Consider the following 23,650-nt stretch of genomic DNA (forward strand, 5'->3'; position numbering starts at 1 on the left):
CCGTTTACCGCGGTCACCGAATACGTGGAGTCGGTGGCTGACATCGGTTCCGTCAACGAGACGATAGACTTCGATGGGAGAGCCAGCAGCTTTCCCCACTGCATTTGCTTTACGAGCCCCTCACTGCTGCAGACGTCGTACACGGGTACAGGTCCAGAGAAATCCCCAGTGGAGGTCGCGCAGAGGCGCGGCCGCGCGCCAGGAACCGTGCAGTGCACGTAGTACGCAAGAATAAACCTCTACCGAGCTGCGATAAGCAGCCGCATCGTTCCTGCGTACGTGGCGTATACCTGATGCAGGACGCGAGGATTAGCGGCGTACAGGCAAACAGGCGGCTGGCTTTCGCGCGAGGTCGGTGCCAAAAACTAATATACGCTCGGCTTACACAGGGGCAGCGCAACGCAGCGCGGGTGGATGGGGATGCGTGATGCAAGAATCACGGCCGCTCGATGGAAGCGCACTAGGTGCGGCCTGCTACGTCGCCCGAAACCGGCGGGAGGCGCCTACTTCCCGTCGCCGCCGCCGCGGCGCCACCGTTCGGGGACAGCCGCGCGCGGAGAGCTGCGCCTGGCTGCGCTTTCAGGGAGGCGTCGGCGTGGTAGAAGCCTTTTATTTTAAGGATATAAGAGCTCCGCTTCACACAATTAGGCAACACGAATTAGTATATACTGTCATGTCTAGTGTGACCATGTCGGCACCTAGCGCTTGCTCGGCAACGATGTATACTGGAGTGTACCCCGAAAAACTTAATGTGACGGTGGGTCAAGGCCACTCGATTGGAGAGCTCGCATTACCGTGATGTTGCATTCGGATCAAGTTGTTTGTCACACGAAAATGTCACCCGGCTGTGAACAATTCGAAGTTGTTCAGCTGCCATGGTAGCCTAATGCATAACCACTTAACTATGTCGCGAATTCCGTGGGTCATTTACCCATTCCTGCATACAGCTTTTATACACAAATTTATGTAAACCTGTTCTAAGCTGACAGCGCTATCCAATAAAAATATATTTTCCTACTGTGAGCAACCTCTGTGAAAATACGACATGTAACTAACATTTCTATCTCATTCTGACAAATGTTACGTTGGAAATATGAAGATGTTTGTTAGGTTAAATCTACATGATAACCTGGAATCTTCGACTTAGTTGGAGACCATTAAACTTTTTACGCCAGAAGGCTATCCATCATGGCTTCTCGCATTTTGCATCACCGAACTAAGCGCGCTTCATAGAGCCGGTCTGCCTCAAGGTGCTACGTATATGCGCCGAAAGTTTTTATTACCATTTTTATTGGCAGCTCGCAAACCCGTAAATTTTTTTCAGGTTTGTAATTTTCAATGAAAGAACGCGCATCGAGTGTTCCTGTTGTGAAACTCTTAGCTGCGATCACAAGAATGTTCACGCTTCAGAGCGCAACTGCAGCCGAAATTCAGCGAGCAGCCGAGTACGTTTATTAAATGGCCACACAAAAAAGGAAAAAAATTACCAATCGCAGATAGAAAACCTTTCATGAGAGAGGTTTATGCCATAGCCATAAATGTCGTTCCACTGTTGAGTTGACATTTCCAGCCCAGCTCGCAGTCAGTAGGTGCCGCAACTTAACCATATCTTGCATAGCGCCTCAGCATGGGCACGATCATTGTTTTCATATATTAGCTACAGGTACTGTGTACAGTGAGAAAAGAATGATGAAATCAAAAGTTTACACAGCTTGCTACTTCGCCGGACCTCTTCAGACTTCATCCTCCTGTTAATGAAGGTACTCGTAAGCTGACAAAGCTTGATTACTTTCTTTGCGGGGTACATCAAGCCTCCATTGTCTTTGGTTTTCATCAACCTGTAACTGGTTCAGTTGACATATTTCCTGCAACAGGCTTTTGCATAACTGATATGTCGCCTCAAAACCATCACCAAATATCGCATAAATTAAGCAACAACCTGGTAGTGATAAACAAAACTTGGGGTTTTTAAATCTCCTTGCAGAGCCTCGTTAGGGTACCCGCTCTTTGCTACCTGCTTATTCACCGTCTCCCGTAATTGCTGCCTCTGTCGCATATATCATTAGAATGCAGCCTTAATCCACCGCATTATATGAAATAGCACCCTACACATAGCTATATAAAGCCCCTTTTTACTGAAGCCGTACGAACATGCCATATAAGAGTATAGCGTGCCTGACTTGGGATCTAAGGGTCCCACTTTCAATAATTCCCATTTCACCCTTACATCATGTTGACTCTCTCCGATTTGGCAACCACATTGAACATGTCGTGTTCTCAATGCGCCAAAGGTGTCTGGCCATATCACCAACGAACGTGCCTCTTACCAGAGAGGTATTTTTCCAACTTTCTGCCGACAGAGCGGGCGCCGGATTTTCTGTGGAACGGGGCTTTTCAGTTTATCGCATCGGCTCAAACAGTCTCAACAGTATAAACAAATGTATGCACAGACTACTTTGCCTGCAAGGCCACTCAGACTAGCGCGGCAAAATATAGAACAAATTCTATGCTTATATAACAAAAAAAAAAAAAAAAAAACGCTTCGTACCGTTTTCTGATATGTCCTCGCAGCATAACCTGCGAGAAAAGCTTCTGGTGCTACCTCATCATGTTCATCTGCTTCACAACACATCGGTAAAAATCTTAGTTCACTGGTCAGCTTTATGGTAACTAAATAGGTTAAACAACGTGACGGGTACACAGGAAAAGAGGACGACACAACTAGCGCGGTTGTGCCGCCTCTTCTCCTAAGTTCCCGTCACGTTGTTTGTACTGTTAACCTATAATTTATCACCAACAAGTCCAATCTACTGTCCCTTGTAGCAAATTCAATGGCCGCTGATAGGGCATTATGCTTCAGCATCTGGACTTTTAACCTCAGCGCCGCTTTCATTTCAAAGGAAGCGAGTGCATTTCCACTCCTCGCTACTGCCTTTGTCTGAAGCGAGCTCAGCAGATAAAATTTGAGGGTCTCTTAGATGTCTCTTAAGCGGAGGACGGCGAAAGCCTACCCTTGTCTTATCATTTGCCTCTCATCGTTTGCCACAGTTCATTTCAAGTCGTCGTTTGATATATTGGTCGTTTCCCAGTCATGATGTGTCTGCCTGCGTAGTCATTGTAGCCCTTACCACTCATAACTAAGAAGGTTACTCATTTAGAATCAGTTGTGGTCATTAAAGGTCATCCTTTCACATATTGGTAATTTCATAGTCATTAGCAGTAATGATGAGTCATGCCTAGCTATTATAGTCATCACCACACATCGCTAAGCACTTGTACTCATTTCTAATCAATTGTGGTCATTACATGCCATAGTTTGATATACTGGTCATTACAAATAATTTTAGTCATTATTACCCATTATTAGTCATTAGCAGTAGTCATTACCTCTATCAATGTCTATTTATAACTTTTATTGATTACCTATCACCATCAATAATTTTCATTCTTAATCTCCCTCTTTGCGCGTCCGCTTTTGCGACAGACACACCAGTGCACAGATGCGACGCACAGATTACAGCCACAGCTTCTGCGCACAAATTTTCGCTCCATGAGCCTAGAATGGCTTTCGCCTTAAAAAACAAACGCATCCCGTCTAAACATTAACGTGTTTGCACACGCGCACACAAAAAGAGTTTGCGTTTACCACGCAGACACGAGGCGAATGCGTCCAGAAAGGAAGCAAACCGCGCGCTCAGAGCCGGCGACCCCGGCGGCGACGTGTCCCCGAACGGTGGCGCCCTCAGCAGAAATAGCGGGCGCAACTGTAAACTCCCCAAGGACGCGCTTGCCCATTGACGGCGGCGCGACGCAGCAGGCCGCACCCAGTGCGCTTCCATCGAGCGGCCGTGCAAGAATACAGTCTTTGCGCCCACGCCTGCTGGTGTGCTATAGATGACTAGCGGCATTAGTTTTATGTCTGACTTGGGAAATAGCGAAAAGCGCTATAGACTAAGGCGCAGTAAATGTATTGGCGCGTCACGGGAGGGAGGAATGAAGCAGGGAAAGAAATAAGGCGTTGCTCATCATAATTTCGACCCCGTAGAGCTTTTTTTTTCTTTGTGTGTGTGTGTGTGTGTGTGTGTGTGTGTGTGTGTGTGTGTGTGTGTGTGTGTGTGTGTGTGTGTGTGTGTGTGTGTGTGTGCGTGCGTGCGTGTGCGCGGGGGGGGGGTGTAAATGTTAGCGTGCATCGGCAGATTACAGCGCCTGATTTTGATCATGGGGTTTAACGTTCCAAAGCGACTCAGGCTATGAGGGACGCCGTAGTGGAGAGGTCCGGAAATTCCGACCACCTGGGGTTCTTTAGCGTGCACGGACATCGCACAGCACGCGGCAGCCCGGTTTTTCACTTCCGGCGATAAGCTGCCGCCGAGCCCTTGGGCACAGTAGTCGAACGGCCTAACCACAGCGCTACGCCGGCGGGGCGATTACAGCGTACTAACGGCGAAACCGCTATCTTTTCGCCAAAAGTAGAACACTACTGTGCTCAATGAAAAAGTTAACATGACACTTTTAAACAGTGCTCACATAACAAGGCTAACGGAAAGCTGAGCTGCTGCTAATAATATGCTGAACCTTGAAGCAGTGCAAGGTTCCGGATATCTCCGCACTGGCGAAGTGACGGCAATGCTGTAAAAGACAAAGCTAAAAAAAAAATACGCCTCGAAAAAATAAGGGGTCACTAAGGGATCGAGGGAAAAACTAAGGGAAAAACTGGGGATCACGACACGTGCGGGAACATTTCATTCTTCCGCGCCTCCTCGCGACGCCAGAATGCATAGACTTGCCGTCCTAGCGGATATAGTGCGCGCGGTTATCGGCGGGGCGTAAACCGTCCCACAGTAAGATACAATTTAAAAAGAAGCAGTTGATAACTATGGCCGACGCATGTTACCAGCGTGTGTATTACTCCGCTGAATAGTAAACACAGCCAACTTTTCATATCCGAATACACCAAACAAGCTAGAAGCATCTAAACTATCGAGCTTGTGATTTGTATGGTGGTTAGCTCTTTATTTATGTAACCAGAAAAACCTTAACAGCGGATTACTTCCTGTCACGAAAGATTCGCGTGTAGCGGTTACTGCAGACTTCAATTGTATCAGACCATAGCCCTTCCACACCGGCCTCGGCGCACATATAGCAGCGCGATAAGCGAAAATGACGTCACATTAATAAAAACGAAACTATAAGCCGCGAGGTGCAACACTGCGTAAGCCTAACTCCGGGGCTTTTTTTCTTCTTCTTCCTCCTTGTTCCTCACCGGTAACATATGAAAATTGTGCAGGATGAAATTAGTCACCGATACCGAACGCAGGAGCAGACGCGTGCCGCGCAGCGTTGGCCCTTACGCGATCTTCTCAAGTCGCGTTTCCGCACGCACCGCGCTTGTCGTGTATGATGCAGTGATCGACAAACGACCGCACACTGGCACTCCTTTCGTCGACTCCGTCGTGGCCCAATGCTATGGCGTGGTGCCGCCCCTCCTTTTGTGACCCGATGGGCGGCGGGGCGCCAGCTGCACAGGCTATCGACTACCGTTGCGTCAACGCATTGCTTTCATGCGCCATTTAGAATTATACAGAGCAAGCTGACTGAGGTGCTACAACTTGCAAACACTTAATGGAATTCGAGCTGGCTGGCCGGCCGCGAGTTATGGCAAAAAAAAAAGAAAAAAAAAAACTCGCCATTTCCACAAATTCAGAAGGTTCGAATGCTTCGAATAATTAAACTACGGTCCGGATCAAATCAAATAGTAAGCGTTACTCGCTCCTATGGAAACGGAAAGCTGGAACATACTAGAAACAAGAAACTGTGTTACTTTGTCAAGATGGCGAAACTGGCACAGCTGTTCCGCAGACGACGATGTTGGCCCGACATAGAGCTCCAACTATTTATCTACCGCTAAAGGTGCAGCATGAGGCATGCCTGACTGAAGACATGCTTTCCATAAAGCTAACAATGTAATAAGTTTCAGGAGACAAACGGAATGAAAGCTTTGGCACGGTGTGGCTCGAAGTGTTTAAGGAATCTTTGCTCTGATGCTTGGATTCTGTGCACAATGTTGGATAAGAGCTCTCCCAAGCTTTCAAACTCATTGTTTTTGGCAACCTGTGTTAAATGAGTTCCAGATAGATATCATGATAGTGACTAACAGCCTTACAAGTGCACTCACTTGCCCTGAAAGTGAACAGCAACTGGCTACAAAAAGGTGCACCACAGTGACTGCCAACACTGCGAAAATGAGGAGAGAGTGTCACGGCTGTGCAGCTGCCTCTGCCACTCTAAAGCAAGCACACTAACCCTGTGGAACTAATGCATGACGAGCATCGAAACATGGTCATTAGCATATAGACTTAGAACTGCACGTTCGCAGTAAGCAATCAGCCATAAAAGAGCCAAAGTTTCGATGTCACGCAAGAAATTGCAAGCCTGCTCACGATTTTGGCAAGGCCAACCGGCAGGCGAGTGATTGGCAGCAACAAAGTCGAGGAATGATGTGCAAGGCCTAAAAGCGAAGGGCTACAGAAACTGCCCACAATCACTCTTCAAGACATCTGTCTAGGAACACTAGCAGCTCTATAACTGCATGCAATAGTGAACTACAATATGAAGAAGGCAAGCTACGCTGAAGTGGAGCGACCACTTAGTTCCTTTCTTGAATATTAATACACAGTCATAATGTTGGTACCCCTTTATCTATCAGACGCACACCTCTTGTTGAAGTTAAGACAAATGCAATGCCACCCCAAGGAATGCCAGCAAAAATTTGAGGATGAGAACATAACTGCTGCCAACTTTAGGAATTCTGCAAGGAAAATATATATGGCGGTGTATAGTTTGAAACAGGCTTGATAAGCTTGTTAAATAATTATGTTGCCTGCATCATTAATTGATAAACTGACTAATCATAAGTACCAAAGGCTGAAATGGAAGCAGCTGGGTCTTCTTTAAAGCAATAAAATCGACAAAAAAAAAGTTGTAACACTTGAGCAGCTTCTGCAAAACAACATACCTGGCGGATGCATAGAAATACTCTACCAGGCTGAGTATAAACCTTCAAGCTTAAGTATTTTTAAGACAAGATCTTATTTGCATGATTCTACGGCAAACATGGAGGTAAAAAGATTCAGTTGCCAACTGGAATTGCCAGTTCCCAATGTGGAATTCGAAAAGGCAGCATGAAGGAAGCCAGTTAGAAGTTGCACTCTGTGGATGTCTTGTGTGTTCTGTCATTCCGCCCTGTCTTTTTTGCACAAGCATGTACCTGATCAAAAGTGAACTGACTCGTCCAAACCAAGTCACTGATTGAACCTAAGACTGTCAAATTCTTTAAAAAGTATGAATTAAAATATTCCAAACAGTGTACTGTGCTTGGTGATTTGCATTAACATTCCAGCAATTCTAGAAGCACCCTTTGCTCACTTTTAGTGTGAAAGCACTACTTCATGAGGTCTAACCATCTCAACGTGTTTTGTGCATCGCCAAATCGGCTGGCGCTGCCTACTCGGTCTTCGCCGTTAGGATGGGAGGGCGAGATCAAAATCCATTATCCAGGACCCCTGGATCTCAAGTTAAACACGCTGCCCCTAGACCACACAGGCACGTTTGTACGGCTTGGTTAAAGCAGGACTTTATACCTATTTGCTACAGGCTACATGGGTGACATGCATCACTGTTGTCCTCATGAGCATGCCTTTGGGGGGTGATGGCGACAAGACAGCGCCAATGAAATTTGTATCTACTCAATCTACACAGATAAACTATGCCAAACTAGAGATTTTCCGTGCTGTGCTAGGTTTAGTCATGTCAAACCTTTGCATTTTTCTGCTGTTGCATCGACTGATAAAAAATTACTGACCGCTTGATCTAAAAATATCATTATGAGAGTGCCGAACACATTTATGTGGCCCTCTTCAATGAACCATGATGTACACAAGGCTCATGTTTTTCTTTTTCATCTTTACCTTCACGCCGCCTCATTTTATTGTTCAACAAAGCTCCAACACTTCGGATAAAATACTTAGCCACCACACAGCTATTAACGATACACTAAGCACAACTCGGCTCAAGTGAGCTTCTTTCCTAAAATTGATTCCCTGGGTTTTTCTTGCCATGTCAACCTGTTTCTCGAGGCAAAATATGCATTTGTGGGCGAGAAAATTGAATTGAAAAGTTTTCCAACCAGTCAATACCATTTTGCGACATTCTTGCTGAAAAGGTCCAGTTTTCGCTGTTTTGAAGTGAATGGTAGTGCAGTGTAGCCTCCAGGATACCTGATCAAACGTCACTATTGACAAGCAGGTGATGGCAACACCTGTATTTCATTTCCAGGTATTTTGTAGCTTATGGCAGATCCATTTCTGGTAGGAATGGTGTCTCTACGATTAGGATGCGGTGCCCTGTACCGATACTGGCCAACTTCAGACTGTCCTCAGTACGCATTTGTTTGAGCAGTTCATGCGAAAAATGGATGAAAGCAAGCAGCTGATGTCTACCCTCTCAGCGCTACAGAGGAGCTGAAACAAATCTTTCCACAGCACAGAAGAAATACAGTAGCAAGCTAAAGAGGCAACAGCAATCTACCTCAGCAAACTGCTGTGGAACTTAATGAAGGGAAGACTGCAGAGATCTCTCAGAAAAGCAGCCAAAACAAAGCCAGTACTTTAATCCTAATTTTATGCGCCAGAGACAAACTATGCCATGGTGGACAACACAATGCGTGACTTCGAGTAAAAAAGCAGCTTCTTTTTTCTACTGGCCTTTTTCTGGTTTGGTTTGGTTTATGGGTTTTAACGTCCCAAAGTGACTTGGGCTATGAGAAATGCTGTAGAGGAGGGCTTCGGAAATTTCAACCACCTGGGGTTCCTTAACGTCCACTGACATCGCACAGCACACAAGCGCCTTGCTTTTCGTCGCTGTCGAAAAGTGGCCGCCACAGTCAGGATTCGATCCTGCATCCTTGGGCACAGTAGTCAAGCACCCTAACCACTGCACCAGAGCAACAGAACTAAGGCCTTTTTCTAACAATCTCTGTAAAATAAGCCTTTATGTACCTATTGCACATGCCATATCATTGGACTCATTTAGCTTGCATATGAGCAGCAGGAACTCGCCAAAAGATGCAAGCAGGCAGAACAGTGGAGAGGAAATATAAATCAGGAAAATGCTCAGGAGGTTCCAGTGTTGCCCCAAACTTTGAAGCATTCTGGAAACAGCTACAGAACTGTGATCCGTAACATCCTTGGCCCACTAAGCAGTGCACACATAAGGCACACATAACCAAGAAAAAGACTAATGACTAGAATGCCAAAATCATGATGGTCAGCAGTATGAAAGGCAAGGCGAGGAACAGTTACAAACCACCCTGCTTTGCAATCAACTTTTTAAGTCTTTGACACAAGATGTTGACATGAACAGCACTGCGAATCTTTAGTATCCACTGAGAAAAGTGCCTGCAGTGCATCAGACCACACAAAAGATAAAAAAAGAAGAAGAAAGGGATAAACAAAACAGAAATAAGCACAACAGCATTTCAGTGGGAAACGTAAGGACGGTGCAATATAGCGCCAAAGCTTCCAGCAGAATGCCAATGATGAGAGAAGATTGAAACCTTGAAAATCAATGAGTAGTAGTGAAAGGAGATCAAAGGTTCATCTGGGAGAGGGGGAAATCAGATGGTTTAAATGCCCACAAAACATTCCTGCCGCAGGGACAGCATTCATAAAGAGTAGTCTTTCATGCTTGAGAAATTTTACACCTTCGCTAAACTCAACAAAAGCTCCTGAACATGAACCGTGGAAAAGTTTGGAAAAATGAATACTTCACTACCCAGAACATGGAAGCGAAAAATTGACCCGAGGTGTGATTATGTCTATGCGTATCTGAATTTTCAGCCAAGAAATACAATAACATGATCATAGTGTCTTCAAGGACTAAGGGAAAATACATGTGCCAAATGAAGAACAGTACTGCAATGGGCAAGAAGAGGGGAGGTATAGGAAGGGAGCCTTGTGAGTGTGAACTTCAGTTCCACACATAGTAATCCAAGAAGCACCACTACAGTCAAAATAGAGCATGTAAGTCACAGACAACAGTCTGTCCTGGCGGCTAGAGGCCTTGCCTCTGCAACTGCGCTAGGATCTAGTTCTTGAATTAAACAGTTGACAGAATTTATTAAAAAAAAAATCTAATGAGTATATAATACTTAATCGGAAGTGTCTCCCTCCTCCCTTTAGAAGTTTCTTCTCATAAGATCAACTAACGAAGTGCTGCCCAATTGGAGGGTATTACACTTCACATGCCCAGAATAGAATCAAATCTGACCTTGTCTGGCCGGCATACTGGTAGTTGGTAGTAGTGGTACGTCTCGTGAGGGTTGAAGTAAGGTCCAACCTTGTTCACGTACAACATCACCTGCAAGTTGAAAAACAAAGCAAAAAGTGGTTTTGATAACCCAGTAAACAAGCACTAGCAGAAAAATAAGTAAGCTACAAAATATTCTGGAACAATGCGGACAGAAAGCACCGACCGAAACACGTGTTGTGGGTAGCAACCACGATCAGTGACGGTGCCAAGAGAGATCTTGCCAGCACTCAACAACACTGTCCCTTTATGAATGAAAAAAAAAAAAAGGAAAAAAAGAAATGTCTCTGGTTCTCAGTGCATGTACTTGGTGAGGAGGGGGCCACTACAGTGAACCTGTATGTAAAGCGCGCATATTTCTACATCGAAACATACCTCCATAATTCAAACTTGAAGGAAAAAGAAAATGAAGTATTGTAGAGTGCAGCGCCAAACAGAGCTTTTTTACCAAACCTGTTTCTGTCCCCACCTCAAGAGTTCCTGAACAGTCATTACCAGACAGAAATGACTGGTTAAACATGAGCTGCCCAAACATGTGCCCAACTCAACACTGCATACATAGCTACAACAGGGCACAATGAGACTTGTTTCAAGTCAGCACTATTACTACAAATTATGCAGGCTTTGTGTTCTGCACCGCGGTCTTGTCAGTTATCTTGCGATGGTGGCTCAGCAATTAGAGCGCCGACTGCTAACCCCGAGGATGCAGGTGCAATTCTGGCCGTGGCGACTAGTGGAGGCAAAATGCAAGGCACCCTTGTACTGCGTAACTTTGCAATTATAGTGAGAATTTAAAACTCCAAAGCAGTTTAAATTACCAGAGCCCCTCGCAAAGATGTCACTTATGGCCGACATCACTTTTGGATACGGAACCCCATACATCCCACTATCTTGTCAGTCAGCATTGTTTTCATGATAATCCTCGTTCACGTTCCTTGCCACTACAAAATTATGTATATGTGAAACCTAAAAATTTTCCAACCACCACTTTTTTAGGAAAAACCAGATTTTTGGAGCCAGCTCGGCTCCTTCCTCAGAGGTGACAGGGGGGCTTTGCTGTATGCCACTTTAAAGGAAAGGAGAGGCGAGGAGGGGGAGAATACAGGAAGGGGAGAGGGTACGCAGGGTGCGAAAGGAATGGGAGGGGGGCTTAAAATTTATATGTTGAGCACGTTGCTGGAAGGTACAGCAGTGCTTGCTGGCATCTTTATTTCCTCTGTGAGGTGGCGAGCGAAGACCCTGCGGGTACACACCGGGAATGTTGCCTCTCGTCCGGTTGACAGTGTTTGGGGTCGTTTGTATATGCCAAATTTTATAAATGTGTTTTCTTCTATAATTGCCTTGTCTGCAGGATGGATGGCTATGGGATCACCAAAGGTTCCGTAGGCTACCATCCGACCATATAAAGCCCCACTTTAAACAAGCAGCTGTATGAACGTGCCTGCATGGCCTAGGAGTAGTATGACTGACATTGCATTCGAGAGCGATGGAAAGTTGATTCTTAATCCATCTTCTCATGTCCAATGCGCGAGCCGAGTTAGCAGCTCCTCCCAACTTGCCGATAATATGTGGTCACATTAAGTCGCACAAACCATGGAAGACTCAGTGATCGGCCATATCACCTGCCAGCAACCACTTGCCAATGCTATGTCCATGATTTTTCGTTCACAACGCTGATGCTAATCCTGAATTACATGGTGCTATTGCATTTTCTAGACATTATGCACTGTTGCTTAATGACATACTTAGTTTTTAATTATCAGTACTGATTAATAGTACTAAATAGTGCTACTTAGGATGGATGCATAGTGGTTATAATTAGTGCTTAGCAGTATAATGCAATCTTTATTAGTGTGTTTCTGCTTTGAAATATAAATTGTATAACTAGTAACTGAATGTAATCTGCCACATAGTTTTGGTTTCAGGTTGTCAAATGATGGTTCCAATATCACACAAGTGAGTATAAAATCACGTGAGACCCTACAAAATCTTCAATAGCTCTGTCCAGATACTGTCATTCCAGTTTCTAGAGCAGCTTAGTGTAAGAGCTTATGTGGATTAGAACTAAAAAACAGCTAATCTCAGACCCATCTGCAACAACAGAATCTCCGGTCAGGAAGGAACCTGAGGCTAAAACTGAAACTACCGAATAAAAAATTCATTTATTGAGTGCTGGCGAATTCCATGTGGTGATCCATGCTTACTAATGGCAATTACAAAGCAAAATTCCAATAAGAAATTTTTTTTTTTACCCTACTCTGAAAGATTTCTATGCACATACAATTAAGCCAGAGAGTAGTGCCAGTGGGAGGGAATGTTGATTCCAACAGGACATAGCATCTTGGTGATCACAGATATAGCAAGTAGCAAGAAGGAGCGCTCATGTATTAATGATGGAGGCAGAGGAATCCTACTTTATCCCACTTGAAAACAGTATGAACACACCACAACATTTGGGCATTGCTTTAACATAGTTAATCCTAAAGCGTTACTTGAAAGCAGCTGTGAGAGAATCAAATGCTACACTTCTATTTATTGTGAGGCAGTCGCACACATGTAGTGATAAATGCCAGTTCCCCAACCCGTAGTAATCAATTTCTAGAAGCTGCCTTCTATGTACGACAAGCTTTGAGTGTGTTTTTTTAATTCCTTCAGTTGAGCACATATTCAAGTTCTGTCGTATGCATGGTCTTGTCTTTCATTAACTGACATCCGAGAAATGGATGCTGCCATACAGCCCATGGGCAATTTTTCAGACTACTGTGCCAGTAGTATCACAAACATTACTTGACACACAGCTCAAATAAGCAAGTTCCTTCATTCTCTGCTTTATTAATACCAAACCTTGGCAGCTTAACAGCTGCATAACAAGGGCCCATATGATTCACTACATCTTGTGGGTGGAGAGATGCTGTGACATGCCAAAATTGCATCTGACTCTGAGGACTTGGGAAAATGGCACGAGAGAGCATATACTTATTCATTTTCAGTGCGCGCCGGTTTTATGGCCTAACCCCTCCTAAACCACAGGCACGCGTACGAGATCACTATAAAAAGACAAGAGGCCCAGGCGCCCCCCCCCCCCCCCCCCCCCCCACCCTCCAACTTCACCCTTTTTCGTATGTGTCGTTTCTGCTGCCGCAACAACAGAGGCAGCTCGTAAGTAAAACTCGGCACGAAGCGTCGCATTCACGCAGCTGCGGGTCTCGTTCGAGACGCTTTTGTCTCCTTGGCAGTTCGCTCTAAGCCTCCTGTAAATTGCGCTTCCCGGCTCAGCCACAGGTATACGTAAGGCGCGCTCTCCGCCTTTGTTGAACCTGGCGTCTTCGGAGCTGTAAACTTTTCTGAAGTATGAGCGCGCATCAGTGAAGCCGTCGAGACGTATACGTGAGCGAAACTGACGCCTAGGCACATAAAAACCGGCTCACGCGCGAGCGGGGGGGTCCCTCCCAATATAAGAGCGCTTTTCAAAAGGTCTGAATGTTGTTGCAAAAGGTCTTCGGCAAACGGTACACTTTCCGCTTAACTGCGCCCGCCGCCGCCGAAACCAGAACCGAAAATAAAAAAGGGGGTCGCAATCGCGACCACAGCGGTAGAACCGTTCCCCGTGCGACAAAATATAACCCCTCCTCCAAGCAACGACCGCCGTGGCGGAAAAGCAGTAGCTGCTACGACGACGACGAAGACGACGCGAGGCAATTCCGCGGAAATCCGGGCGCTCGGCAATTAATATAAGACGGGACGCGAGGCGCGGCTGAATTACGACGCAGAGCCGGCGAATGTCGGGCAACGTTCCATGCGAAACCTCTCTCCTGACACTTCTGTATCGCGGAGAATGCGTGTCGTGCAGCTTTAGCAGCGTGACGTGTAGCCAGCTACCGGTTCACGAGGCAGAGCAGAAGTCGTTCACGACATCAACCAACTCATGAGAAACGAAAGTAAGATCGAGATGAAAAGACTGGCAAAAGAGCCCATGTTCCATCGCGAACGATATGATTAAATTGCAACAGCAGCAACGTAAAACACGACCACGGCGGCGCCGTCACGTTTGGTAATGACTCCAGCGCTCAAGGTACAAATCCTCCCGGAGCAAAAGAAGCGGCTACGGGCACCGAGATTCGTTGTCAATAAATCAGGGCGACGGAATAAGCGCGAATGATTGTTCATCGTCGCTGCGCTGCGTAGAGTAGGGTAGACGCAATCAAACGCCGCCGATCAGCGTTAAAGCAGCGCGAGCAATCCTCGACGACGAGGAGGGAGAGACCGTAACGAGCGGCGATGTTTGACGAACCGTATCTGAGGGTCAACAGAAAGCGCGCGTACCCTTTTGTGGATTGCGCGACGGCGATGAAAAGGAAATAAAGTGCATAAAAATACCCTGTCCGAAGACGCTACGGTGTCGCCGATCATGCTCACCGCAAAAGCACATAGATAGGCTTACATGCAGAGACGTGGCTTTAAAGCATTATGGAGATATAGTTTGAGGTTTACAGCTTACCTGATCGCCGTCATTATAAGCTCCTGCGATGACAAGACCCGAACAAACACAAAACAACGTCACGACATATCGTCCCATGGTTGTATCGGCCACTTTTTCGCTTTGCCCTCGGACACACCGCCACAAGCAGCTGAGCGAGGGTGAAAACTCGGCTGTATCACTCCGCGGTATTGTATAAAATTATTAAGATAGCTTTAAACCTTCATAAAAATGACTCATAAGATTTATATAAATCTTAACAACAAAGTTTTAATGAAGTTTTATTTATGTATGCGCTGTCAATACAACAGTCAGGAAGAACTACTTTTTTTAGCGGAGTAGTGTGAACATGTCGGCTTGAGGCAGGAGTGGCGTTGTGTCAGAGAACTCATATTTGCTCAGAATGGACTTCCAGTCGGCCATGGAAACTTTTGCAGAAGCATGGGTCGCCGCAAACACACAGACGCCACTCACAGAAGCCGCGGAAGCACAGGTAAGCTGTTCGAACTCTAATCCCTGCCCCGCGCAACTACACTGCGCGGGTAGCCATGCTCCGGAAAACACCTTGGGCATTTCTCACTATCTCCGAACACCGATCGGACTTTCCTTTTTGCCCTTGATTATGCGATCGTTTCGAGTGGTCTCTTTGATCGGATCGTCTGATGATCTCCGGCGGTTTATCTTGTGGCCTAGCGATCACCGTTCTATGGGATGAAATTCGCGAGATCGCAAAATAAAGCGGCTGACAGTGTGCTCGTCGCCGTGGTGACATTACCAAGTTGTAGGCGTGCTCTTCTCTCCGCGTTTCTTTATTTTACGGGTGCGTTCTTACTAAGCCGCTATGTGACATCCCGATCGCCGGGTTGATAGGCCGGATGTGTAGCCCGATCGGAAAAGCTGTTCACACTGCCAATCTCGCTTGGACGGCAGTGGAAAACCCCTTTCTAGTGTGCTAATGTTAGTGGCAGTAGCTGTGCTACCGGCTTTATTTACATCGGAAGATGGGCTCCGTTTTAGATATCGATCATTCGTAATAGGCACGATTCGGGCTTGCCTCGCTACTCGGCATCTTTCTCTTGTACTCGGGGGCTCGCACTCAACGCTGCCTTTCGTCGCTGATCAACCCGTTAGGACTTTGTCACGGAGTTCCGGTATCGCAGTCAGCCAATACGCCGCTGTGACTTCCCGCTTCGCGTCGAATATCCGCCGCGACGAGCGCCTCTTTAATTTTCCTCTTGTTGCTTAGTGTCAGAGACATTGCATGCAAACTATGAGTAGGCTCTGTCGCCGTGCGACTGCTAATCGCAGATTTCGAGTGTGTTTGCGCCGTAATTCCTAGTCAGGATGGTCCCGTAACTGGCTTCATCGAACGAGATGCTTGAAGTTGTGCTGTGGCCTTGGGCTGCGCGCGATAGTTATTCCGCGTGTGGGTATTTGACAAAAAGTGAACGGCGTTGGTAAGTGAAATGTTGTAGACGCAGTTTTTAGGTAACTGATCCTTTATTGCTACGCATCTTCAAATAGCATTACTTACTCGTTGCGCGTTTATTTACCTTTCTGTATTATCTGCACACACACTTTTCACGCCAGTAGTGCTTGCATGAACCTAGTGCTTGCATGAACCGAGAGAGCCTTGTGGTAATGGCTTGAATTTGATCTTGTAACTTCGTCTGGACATCAGAGTCAATGGAAATGAAAAGAGAATTGTGATTGTCCAAGAAAGCATTTATGCGATAATAAATGTTGGAAAGATGTGAGGAAAACGACGACACCAGAGCCATGACTCTAAACCTTTCCCAGATATTTTTTTTTACAGTGCAGTGTTGAACGCAATATGATATTTTTTATGTTTTTGAGGATTTTTATGTGTCATGCTTCGAGTTTGGTGCATTTAAAAAAAAGCCGAAATAATCCAAAACTGATGCAGCAATAGTACCCTTCTCTGTTATTATTTTTGTGATTTAGGACTTTTTGGAACATTTAAATCTACTTACTATGCTAGGAAATGTTGCATTCAAGAGCTTGTTTTATGACATTTCCAGGCTGGTCTCTAAGTCTGTTTACGTCAATTTTTTTTTTTTCTGATATATTGGTCAGTATATCTACATACTACCAAGCCTAGAGGAACAAAATTTTCAGGCTTTTCAACAAAGAGTGTGGTTAAAAATCTACATTTGATTAAATTATGTACCATCGCAAAAACATTTAAATTGATGAAAGCTTCTCTAAATCACAGCAGAACAGGAATTAATGACTGCAACATCTGTACAAGATCTTTCATGCACCTGGGCCCACAAGTTGTGCTGTTGATTCCTTGTGGCATGTTTCGGCTGCTGATGCTTCTTGTCCCTGCAGAGCCTGGTAGCAGCCCCAAGTGGTGTGGTAGCCCCTCCTCCAACGGGTGGTGGCGGGACGGCAGCCAGCGGAGGGAGTGGGGCGTCCGGGATCGGGGGTCAGCCCGGGGCGCCCAGAGCCCCTTCTTCACCCCCACCCTCTTCCCTGACCCATGGATCGCCCGAGGATCAGGACCGGAGCAGCAGCAGCTGTGAGGCACTTGCACCACCCAGGCCACCACCTTCCGCTCTGGCTGGTGAGCCAGCATGCTTCTTGGCTTGTGGTACCCACATTTTGTTAAGAGCCTTGCAGGTGGACACAACACAATGTATGAAAAGTGTGGAAACAAGATAAAATAGATATGATTTGTGTGCAGTGAGTGTGCATTGTGAAGCATGCCTTAGTGGAGGCTCCAGAATAATTTATACTATTTGAGGTTCTTTTTTGTTGGGTTTTAGCACGTAGTTTAGGTAATCTACACTGAGCACATCGTCAGTTGGAGAGATTTTTTTTTTTTACTTCTAACAAAAACACACTGGCACCTGAAAATGTGTGAGATGTGGAATCTAAAAATAAACAAAAAGAAATTGAGATACATAAGCTTCACCTTTAAGGATATGACAATGCAACATAAATGGCTCCCCTTTGCAGATTATCATTTAGGTACAGGCTTGCTCAGCATGGAAAGAAACGATCAGTTGCTTGAAAAGACGATTTTTTTCATTATTTTTCTACTAGTTTCAGTAATGACTTTTGGATGTTATACACCCAAAGCAATTCCAGTTGGCAAAGAAGAGAGATTGTGCTTGCTACGCACAATTACAAAGTCAGCTAACAAATGCGTGGTAAAACGATGTTCCATGTCCACTGCTGTGGAGGACGACGACACTGGTGAAGGCTTTCAAAGATAGGTTACATGCAACTTAAAAACCTAAGAAAGTGCAAAATGAGACTGCAGTCGCTGTAGCTCAGCTGTATAGCACCGGCCACAAAATTTGGAGTGGAGGTCATGGATTCAGATCCCACCGGTGTCATATTTTTTTTTCTTCTACTTTGTAGTCAATTATCTCCAGGTTTAATTAATACTTTACATTGATAATAACAAAAATGTCCCCTATACTTTCCTTTATGGCATTGGCGTCTTGGTCCCTTCTTATACAGTAATTGTAGTAAAACACTATTACAGAGCAGTCATATATAGGATGCTGAAACTTTGTTCACTTTCATATGAAACAAGTATACACATGCTCCTGGTTACTCGCTTTATCAATTGGTGCCCTCCTTTATTCCTCACATACTCATCACCATACAGTTGTAACTTCCCTCATTATGTGAAAGGCCAGCAGGCGTAGAGATCTGCATGGTTTAGCGGTAGCGTGTCTGGCTCGAGGTCCAAAGGTCCTGAATTCGATACCAACTCATAGGACTTGCCTACGATGGCAGGTCCTGTCACGTCACATGGTCTGTGGCATCTCACAGTTCACCGACCTGTCACTGCCTGGCCGTGTCACCTGTCTGCTACCACTTGCCAGGTGTATGCTTGTGATTTTTTGCTGACCATTCCAATACTAGGTTTTCCCGGAGAGCGGTGCATTTAACACATTTGCAGTAAAAGTGTTGGGAAAAGAAGGGCCCTTGATGGCATTCTTGCCTGTTCCATATCATCCCCAGTTTTTTTGAATAACATGTGAATGTAGCTATGTTTTTTAGCATATTACTTGTTCACACACACAAACAATGTAGTCTTTTTTTATATGTGCACCCAAACCTTTTAAAGTATGTGTGCGTTGTACACAAAGACATTGTTTTGCTCTAAGCCCCGCTCATCGCTATGCCACTGCAGGTGGTTACAAAATTTCTGCATAAATCATTAAGTTGTGCCACATGCTCTTTCTAGATGACTTTAAAAGGGCTCCCCCATTGCATTACACAAGGGCTGGTGGCCTTCAGCAATGTGTCCAGAGGTCCTGACCAAACATAAGGTGCCATTTTGAGCTACTGCTGCACCTTGCTTTGTAGTGCTTATGCGCTTTTTATGTCGTGTAGCTGTCCAGGAAGCGTAGCCTGAAAATACAGTACATACTAGCATTTGCCCATTGTGAGCAAAATGAAGAAATTTTCTTCTGTTGTCCCAATCTCAACTTTGGATCCTGGTACTGTGCGTCATTTGGGTGAAACACCAGTGGGGGGTGGGGGTCATGCCATAAAGTACAGCCTTTTGTTATGCGGATAAACTGTAACATGCTATAGTTGAATATATATTTCTTAATGCAATACATTATGAATAGAGGAAGTATTCGGAGGCCAGAATTGGGCCCGGTTCAGGATATTACTGGTTAATGGAAAACACGTTAGTAATCAGGCAAAACAGAACGGTGGGTCTAAATATTAATATGCAGAAAACTAAAGTAATGTTCAACAACCTAGAAAGACAACAGCAGTTTATGGCAGGTAGCGAGAGGTGGGAAACAGTCAGAGAATTTGTCTGCAGGCAGTGACAAACAAGGGTAAATGTGGTGAAGTGCATTGGGCCGGTCCTCTCGGATCATGAATGGCAGTTTACCAGTATCCCACGAAAGATAAGTGCACTACAGTTGTATCTTCACAATACTAATCTATCCCCGCATAAGGTACAAGCTTTATGCATGTACCACATGCACAAAAATAGCAAAATTGTGCTTGGAACAACTCTAAACGTTGAATGGCATCACTTTCAAGCCAATTCGACAGCCGCTCTCACAGAAAAAGGGGGTACATATCTGTGTCACTAACTTAACTAAAAGCACTCTAACGGGGTATGTCTTTGTATCTATATAAAGTTTTTCCACATATATAAGAAAACTTGCATTGAAATACAAAATTGCTTCAAGGGGTGTTATGCAGCAGGTAATTGGTGAAAAAAGCTCAATAATTACATAAAAAAATATTTCTACCAAAATGATGTCAAACTGCACTTGTAAAACAGACAATGTTCATGTGATGTATTAGAAAAAGATGAAAACATACTGAATGGCTTGTTTGATGTTTTTGAGCATGCAAAAATATTCTACACAGGTGCCCTTTTTTATTAGCTGACACTTGAAGCAAGGGGAACACTATTGTTCCACAGCCCCACAAAGGCTGCCAGGTAGAAACATGGACACTAACAAAAAAGCATCAACTTAAATTATGAAGTGAGCTATGGAAACGGAGATGACAAGCGTAATGTTAAGAGGCAGGAAGCGAGCAGTGTGGGTCAGTGAACAGACGTTACTTAATGAAATTCTAGTCTGTAATTGAGGAGAAATGGGCTGGGCATGTAATCTGAAGGCAAGACATCTAATGTTCACTGAGATTAGCTGACCAGATTCCACAAGAAGGCAGGCGTGGCTTGGGGTGGCTGAAAGGAAGGTGGGCAGATGAACTGAGGAAGTTTATTTAGATTACGTGACTGCAGCTGGCACAGGACCTGATTAATTTGGAGAGATATAGGAGAGGCCTGGGCACAATCAGACGGTGGGGATTATAATTACATTATGGCACATTCCTGAATAAGAAGTAACGAGGAAAGTTGCCATGTATGAGTGAAAGGTGCAACATTGTGACAGCTGGTTATAGACAACTCCTGCAGAATTAATGCCTTGATCACTTATTTACTTTATGGCTCCATTCAGGTGGATAACGTAATTTGTTTTGGGAGGTGTTTACCTCTGGCAGTCCAAAATCCAAGCAACTATTGCTCTCTCTTCATTTTTTTTTTTTCATAGTTATACTAGAATGAACAGGTCGAGGTATAACAACACACTCAAACAGTGCTAAAAACAGAGTTGCTATTAGCCATTCCTACTTCTACCGTCCTGAAGTCACGGGTCGAGTGGTGTTGTAGTTCAGTAGCAGTATGGTAGCTCCACCTATGTATAACCAGAGTCAAAGTTGATTCTTATATGAAAAAAAATATATATATGAAAGTGACATATTAGCTGTGCTTTCTCAGCCTTCCAACACTTCCACAACACCTGTCACAGCGGCTATGGAATTCTAGTTCCTCAATGGGCATAGGCTGCATTCGAAGGGCAGGAGAATGAAATCAACATGATTGAGCCAAAGCATAGGTGCATGTAGAACTCCGTGTGGTTGAAATTAATACGGAGTTGTCCACTACAGTATGCCTCAAAGGTAAGGCAAGATACTAATGTGGTAGGTGTTATGGTTCATGTTGATAGATCGCATTCTTACTCAGTGCAGGAGACTCTTGTAGATGTGCTGTCCAGACAAAAGGCAGCTGATGTGTCATTTTTCGCAGCACTCTGTCTAGCCAAAGCAGGTAGCAAATCTTTCTAACTCCGAACTACTTAATGTAACTTTATTTCTGTATTACGAAAGCTCGGCTTCTGAGCAGTCTGAATTTTTATCTTGGTAGCTGGAGTTCTGCATGTTCAGTTGTGTTCTAAATAACAGCTCGCTGTTTGGAATAATTTACCCAGCTACACTAATTTCAACACAACACTACGGCGAGCTGGTGTTCTCAGTGTCAAATGAGCCCATAAGCTCCTATATGGTGGCAAATTTCAAGCTTTCTTCTTTATACGAAAGTTTGTCTTTCTAAGCATGATACTAACAGTTTGATGGCACCATTGTTCAAAGTATGTGACTTCTACCAATGTCATCTTAGCTGTGAATCCAACTACAAGAGTCACTTAAACACTGTACTCATCCATTTAACTTATCAAAACAGCTTTCTGAGTTTTAATAGCATATAGTGATATTTAGAAAGGGAAACGTTTTGACATCAAATAGGGCACCTGAGATGTAAACGAAGCTTGGTATCCTGTATGCAAAATAGGCTGTGTAGTAGTTCGAACTGTGATCTGGAAGAATCTGAGGTCTTTGCTTGTTCACTCAATTTGGGTAATTATACAGTATGTTTATAAAGTGTGTGTTGAAAAAAGGCAAATATCAATATGGACGGATTTATTGTGGCAGAAAGTTTGTAGAGTCGGAGTCATAAGTCGCAAAAATTTATTACCAAGCTCCACGTGTCTATTTTTTCCCATTCACTTTTGTGAGAACTATCAACGCTCTGTTTTCTACAGGCAAGAGCCTCCTCTTGAAATCTTTTGTATCCACTAGAACTATGTTTGAAAGTTTTGCTTTTTTGATTGTGCATAAACCAGAGCGGGAAACTGACTCTGTCGCTCTCTTGCGGCACCTGCTTGCATTTAACTTTGGCCTTGCTTTTTCACCGTTTCATTGAAAATCCAACTTCTCTTGTCTGAGATGTTTTACAGTCCGAGTTTCAGTGTTCGTATACTTGCAAGATTTAAGGGCTGGTCTCGGTATTGTGCCTTTATAGTCCCACTAGTTTCTTCGCTGCCTCCCATAGATCACTGAAGTTTGTGTAGCTTCTAGCCTGAGCATACAGCCTACTGTGAAATATTGTCACATTTTTGTTGTTAATCGTGGACTCCGTCATAGATTTTTCAAGGGTCTTTATTCAGTGTTAAGGCTATCTAGTTTGCTACACTTAAGAAAGATCTGTTAGTCTTTCTGAGCCTGCGTTCTGTAAGTGAGAAGGTTTTGGCTTTTTTTGTTTAGCCATTGTATCATGCCTCTATTTTCTGGGCCGTGTCTCTCTCTGAGGCCTCTGCTTGGCAGTTTGCTGTTTAGGGTTAGCGAGTATTCAGCAGGTGAGGTGTGTTGAGTGTACAGTAAATTGTTTCCCTGCCAGGGTACTGTTCCTTCAGGAAGTGATCAAGTTGAAAGATGTCGAAAGTTTGGGATGTCCTTATTTCTCAAGGCAGCTCATTGCTTTGTAATAATTCCTGCTGGTGATGAGACACTTCCATCGTAAAAGGCACTAGTTTCTGCAGGCCGTTGCCTTATGTACCTTTTTACTTGGATGTCGCAACATCATATTTTTTTAGATTTCTCGGAGGGAAGAGTTGAGAGCCTTGACAGGTCACCAGTGATGCTGGTGTGGCCTGTATTAAAATGTGATGTGCCTCTCGAAAGTAGGCTGTGCTAAACATTCATTCGAGTTTAACTTCTTCATATTTCATCACTGAGTAAAACAAAATTATCCCAAGAGGAAAACTTTGTCAAAACACCTTTCATCTAAGGTAGTTGTAATCATCATTTGTGATTTGTGTTACTGGTTTTGGCTTTCTCCTTTTGCTTGATTTAATGACATCTCTGCATCTAGGCTCTGTTTCCTGGAAGCACACAGGGCTCATCAAGGCGAAGAAAACAAACCATGTGTGTACTATGATGTACTTTGTATTAAGGCAGCCATGCATTTGTTTGTGTTTATGTATCATAGAATCTCTTAGCATTTGTCAGAGCGGTGCTTTTGGGTGTGACCGTCAATAATATATTGCATGTGGAAACAAGGAGTGGGTTTATGAGGGAGGAGTCGCAAACATATCTGCAAAGCGTTATACTAGCTGCTGTGGATCAGTGGCAGGAGCTTTCCACTACTGATCCCAAGGTCACAGG

General features: G+C 44.6%; 2 protein-coding genes across 3 annotated transcripts in view; one reads left to right on the top strand and one right to left on the bottom strand.

The window, feature by feature from the left end:
- The window catches only part of LOC146191701 (transmembrane 9 superfamily member 1-like), a 123,540-nt gene extending 108,542 nt beyond the window's left edge, over window positions 1-14,998 (bottom strand). Inside the window, exons 1-2 of the mRNA XM_084602218.1 lie at window positions 14,864-14,998; window positions 10,327-10,416 (exon numbers count right to left, since the gene is read on the bottom strand). Of these exons, the coding sequence (XP_084458344.1) occupies window positions 10,327-10,416; window positions 14,864-14,941 (168 nt within the window). The 5' untranslated portion in view covers window positions 14,942-14,998. The remainder of the gene's footprint in view (window positions 1-10,326; window positions 10,417-14,863) is intronic.
- A 78-nt stretch (window positions 14,999-15,076) lies between these two features.
- Window positions 15,077-23,650, top strand: part of dve (SATB1_N and homeodomain domain-containing protein dve) — a 103,619-nt gene continuing 95,045 nt past the window's right edge. Inside the window, exons 1-2 of one of the 2 annotated variants that reach the window (XM_084602220.1) lie at window positions 15,077-15,335; window positions 17,198-17,432. In XM_084602220.1, the coding sequence (XP_084458346.1) occupies window positions 15,246-15,335; window positions 17,198-17,432 (325 nt within the window). In that variant the 5' untranslated portion in view covers window positions 15,077-15,245. The remainder of the gene's footprint in view (window positions 15,336-17,197; window positions 17,433-23,650) is intronic. The other variant, XM_084602219.1, reaches the window with a different exon arrangement.

This window comes from Amblyomma maculatum, chromosome 4 (assembly GCF_055883805.1).
Source record: "Amblyomma maculatum isolate TAMU_Amacu chromosome 4, ASM5588380v1, whole genome shotgun sequence".
Classification (NCBI taxonomy): domain Eukaryota; kingdom Metazoa; phylum Arthropoda; class Arachnida; order Ixodida; family Ixodidae; genus Amblyomma; species Amblyomma maculatum.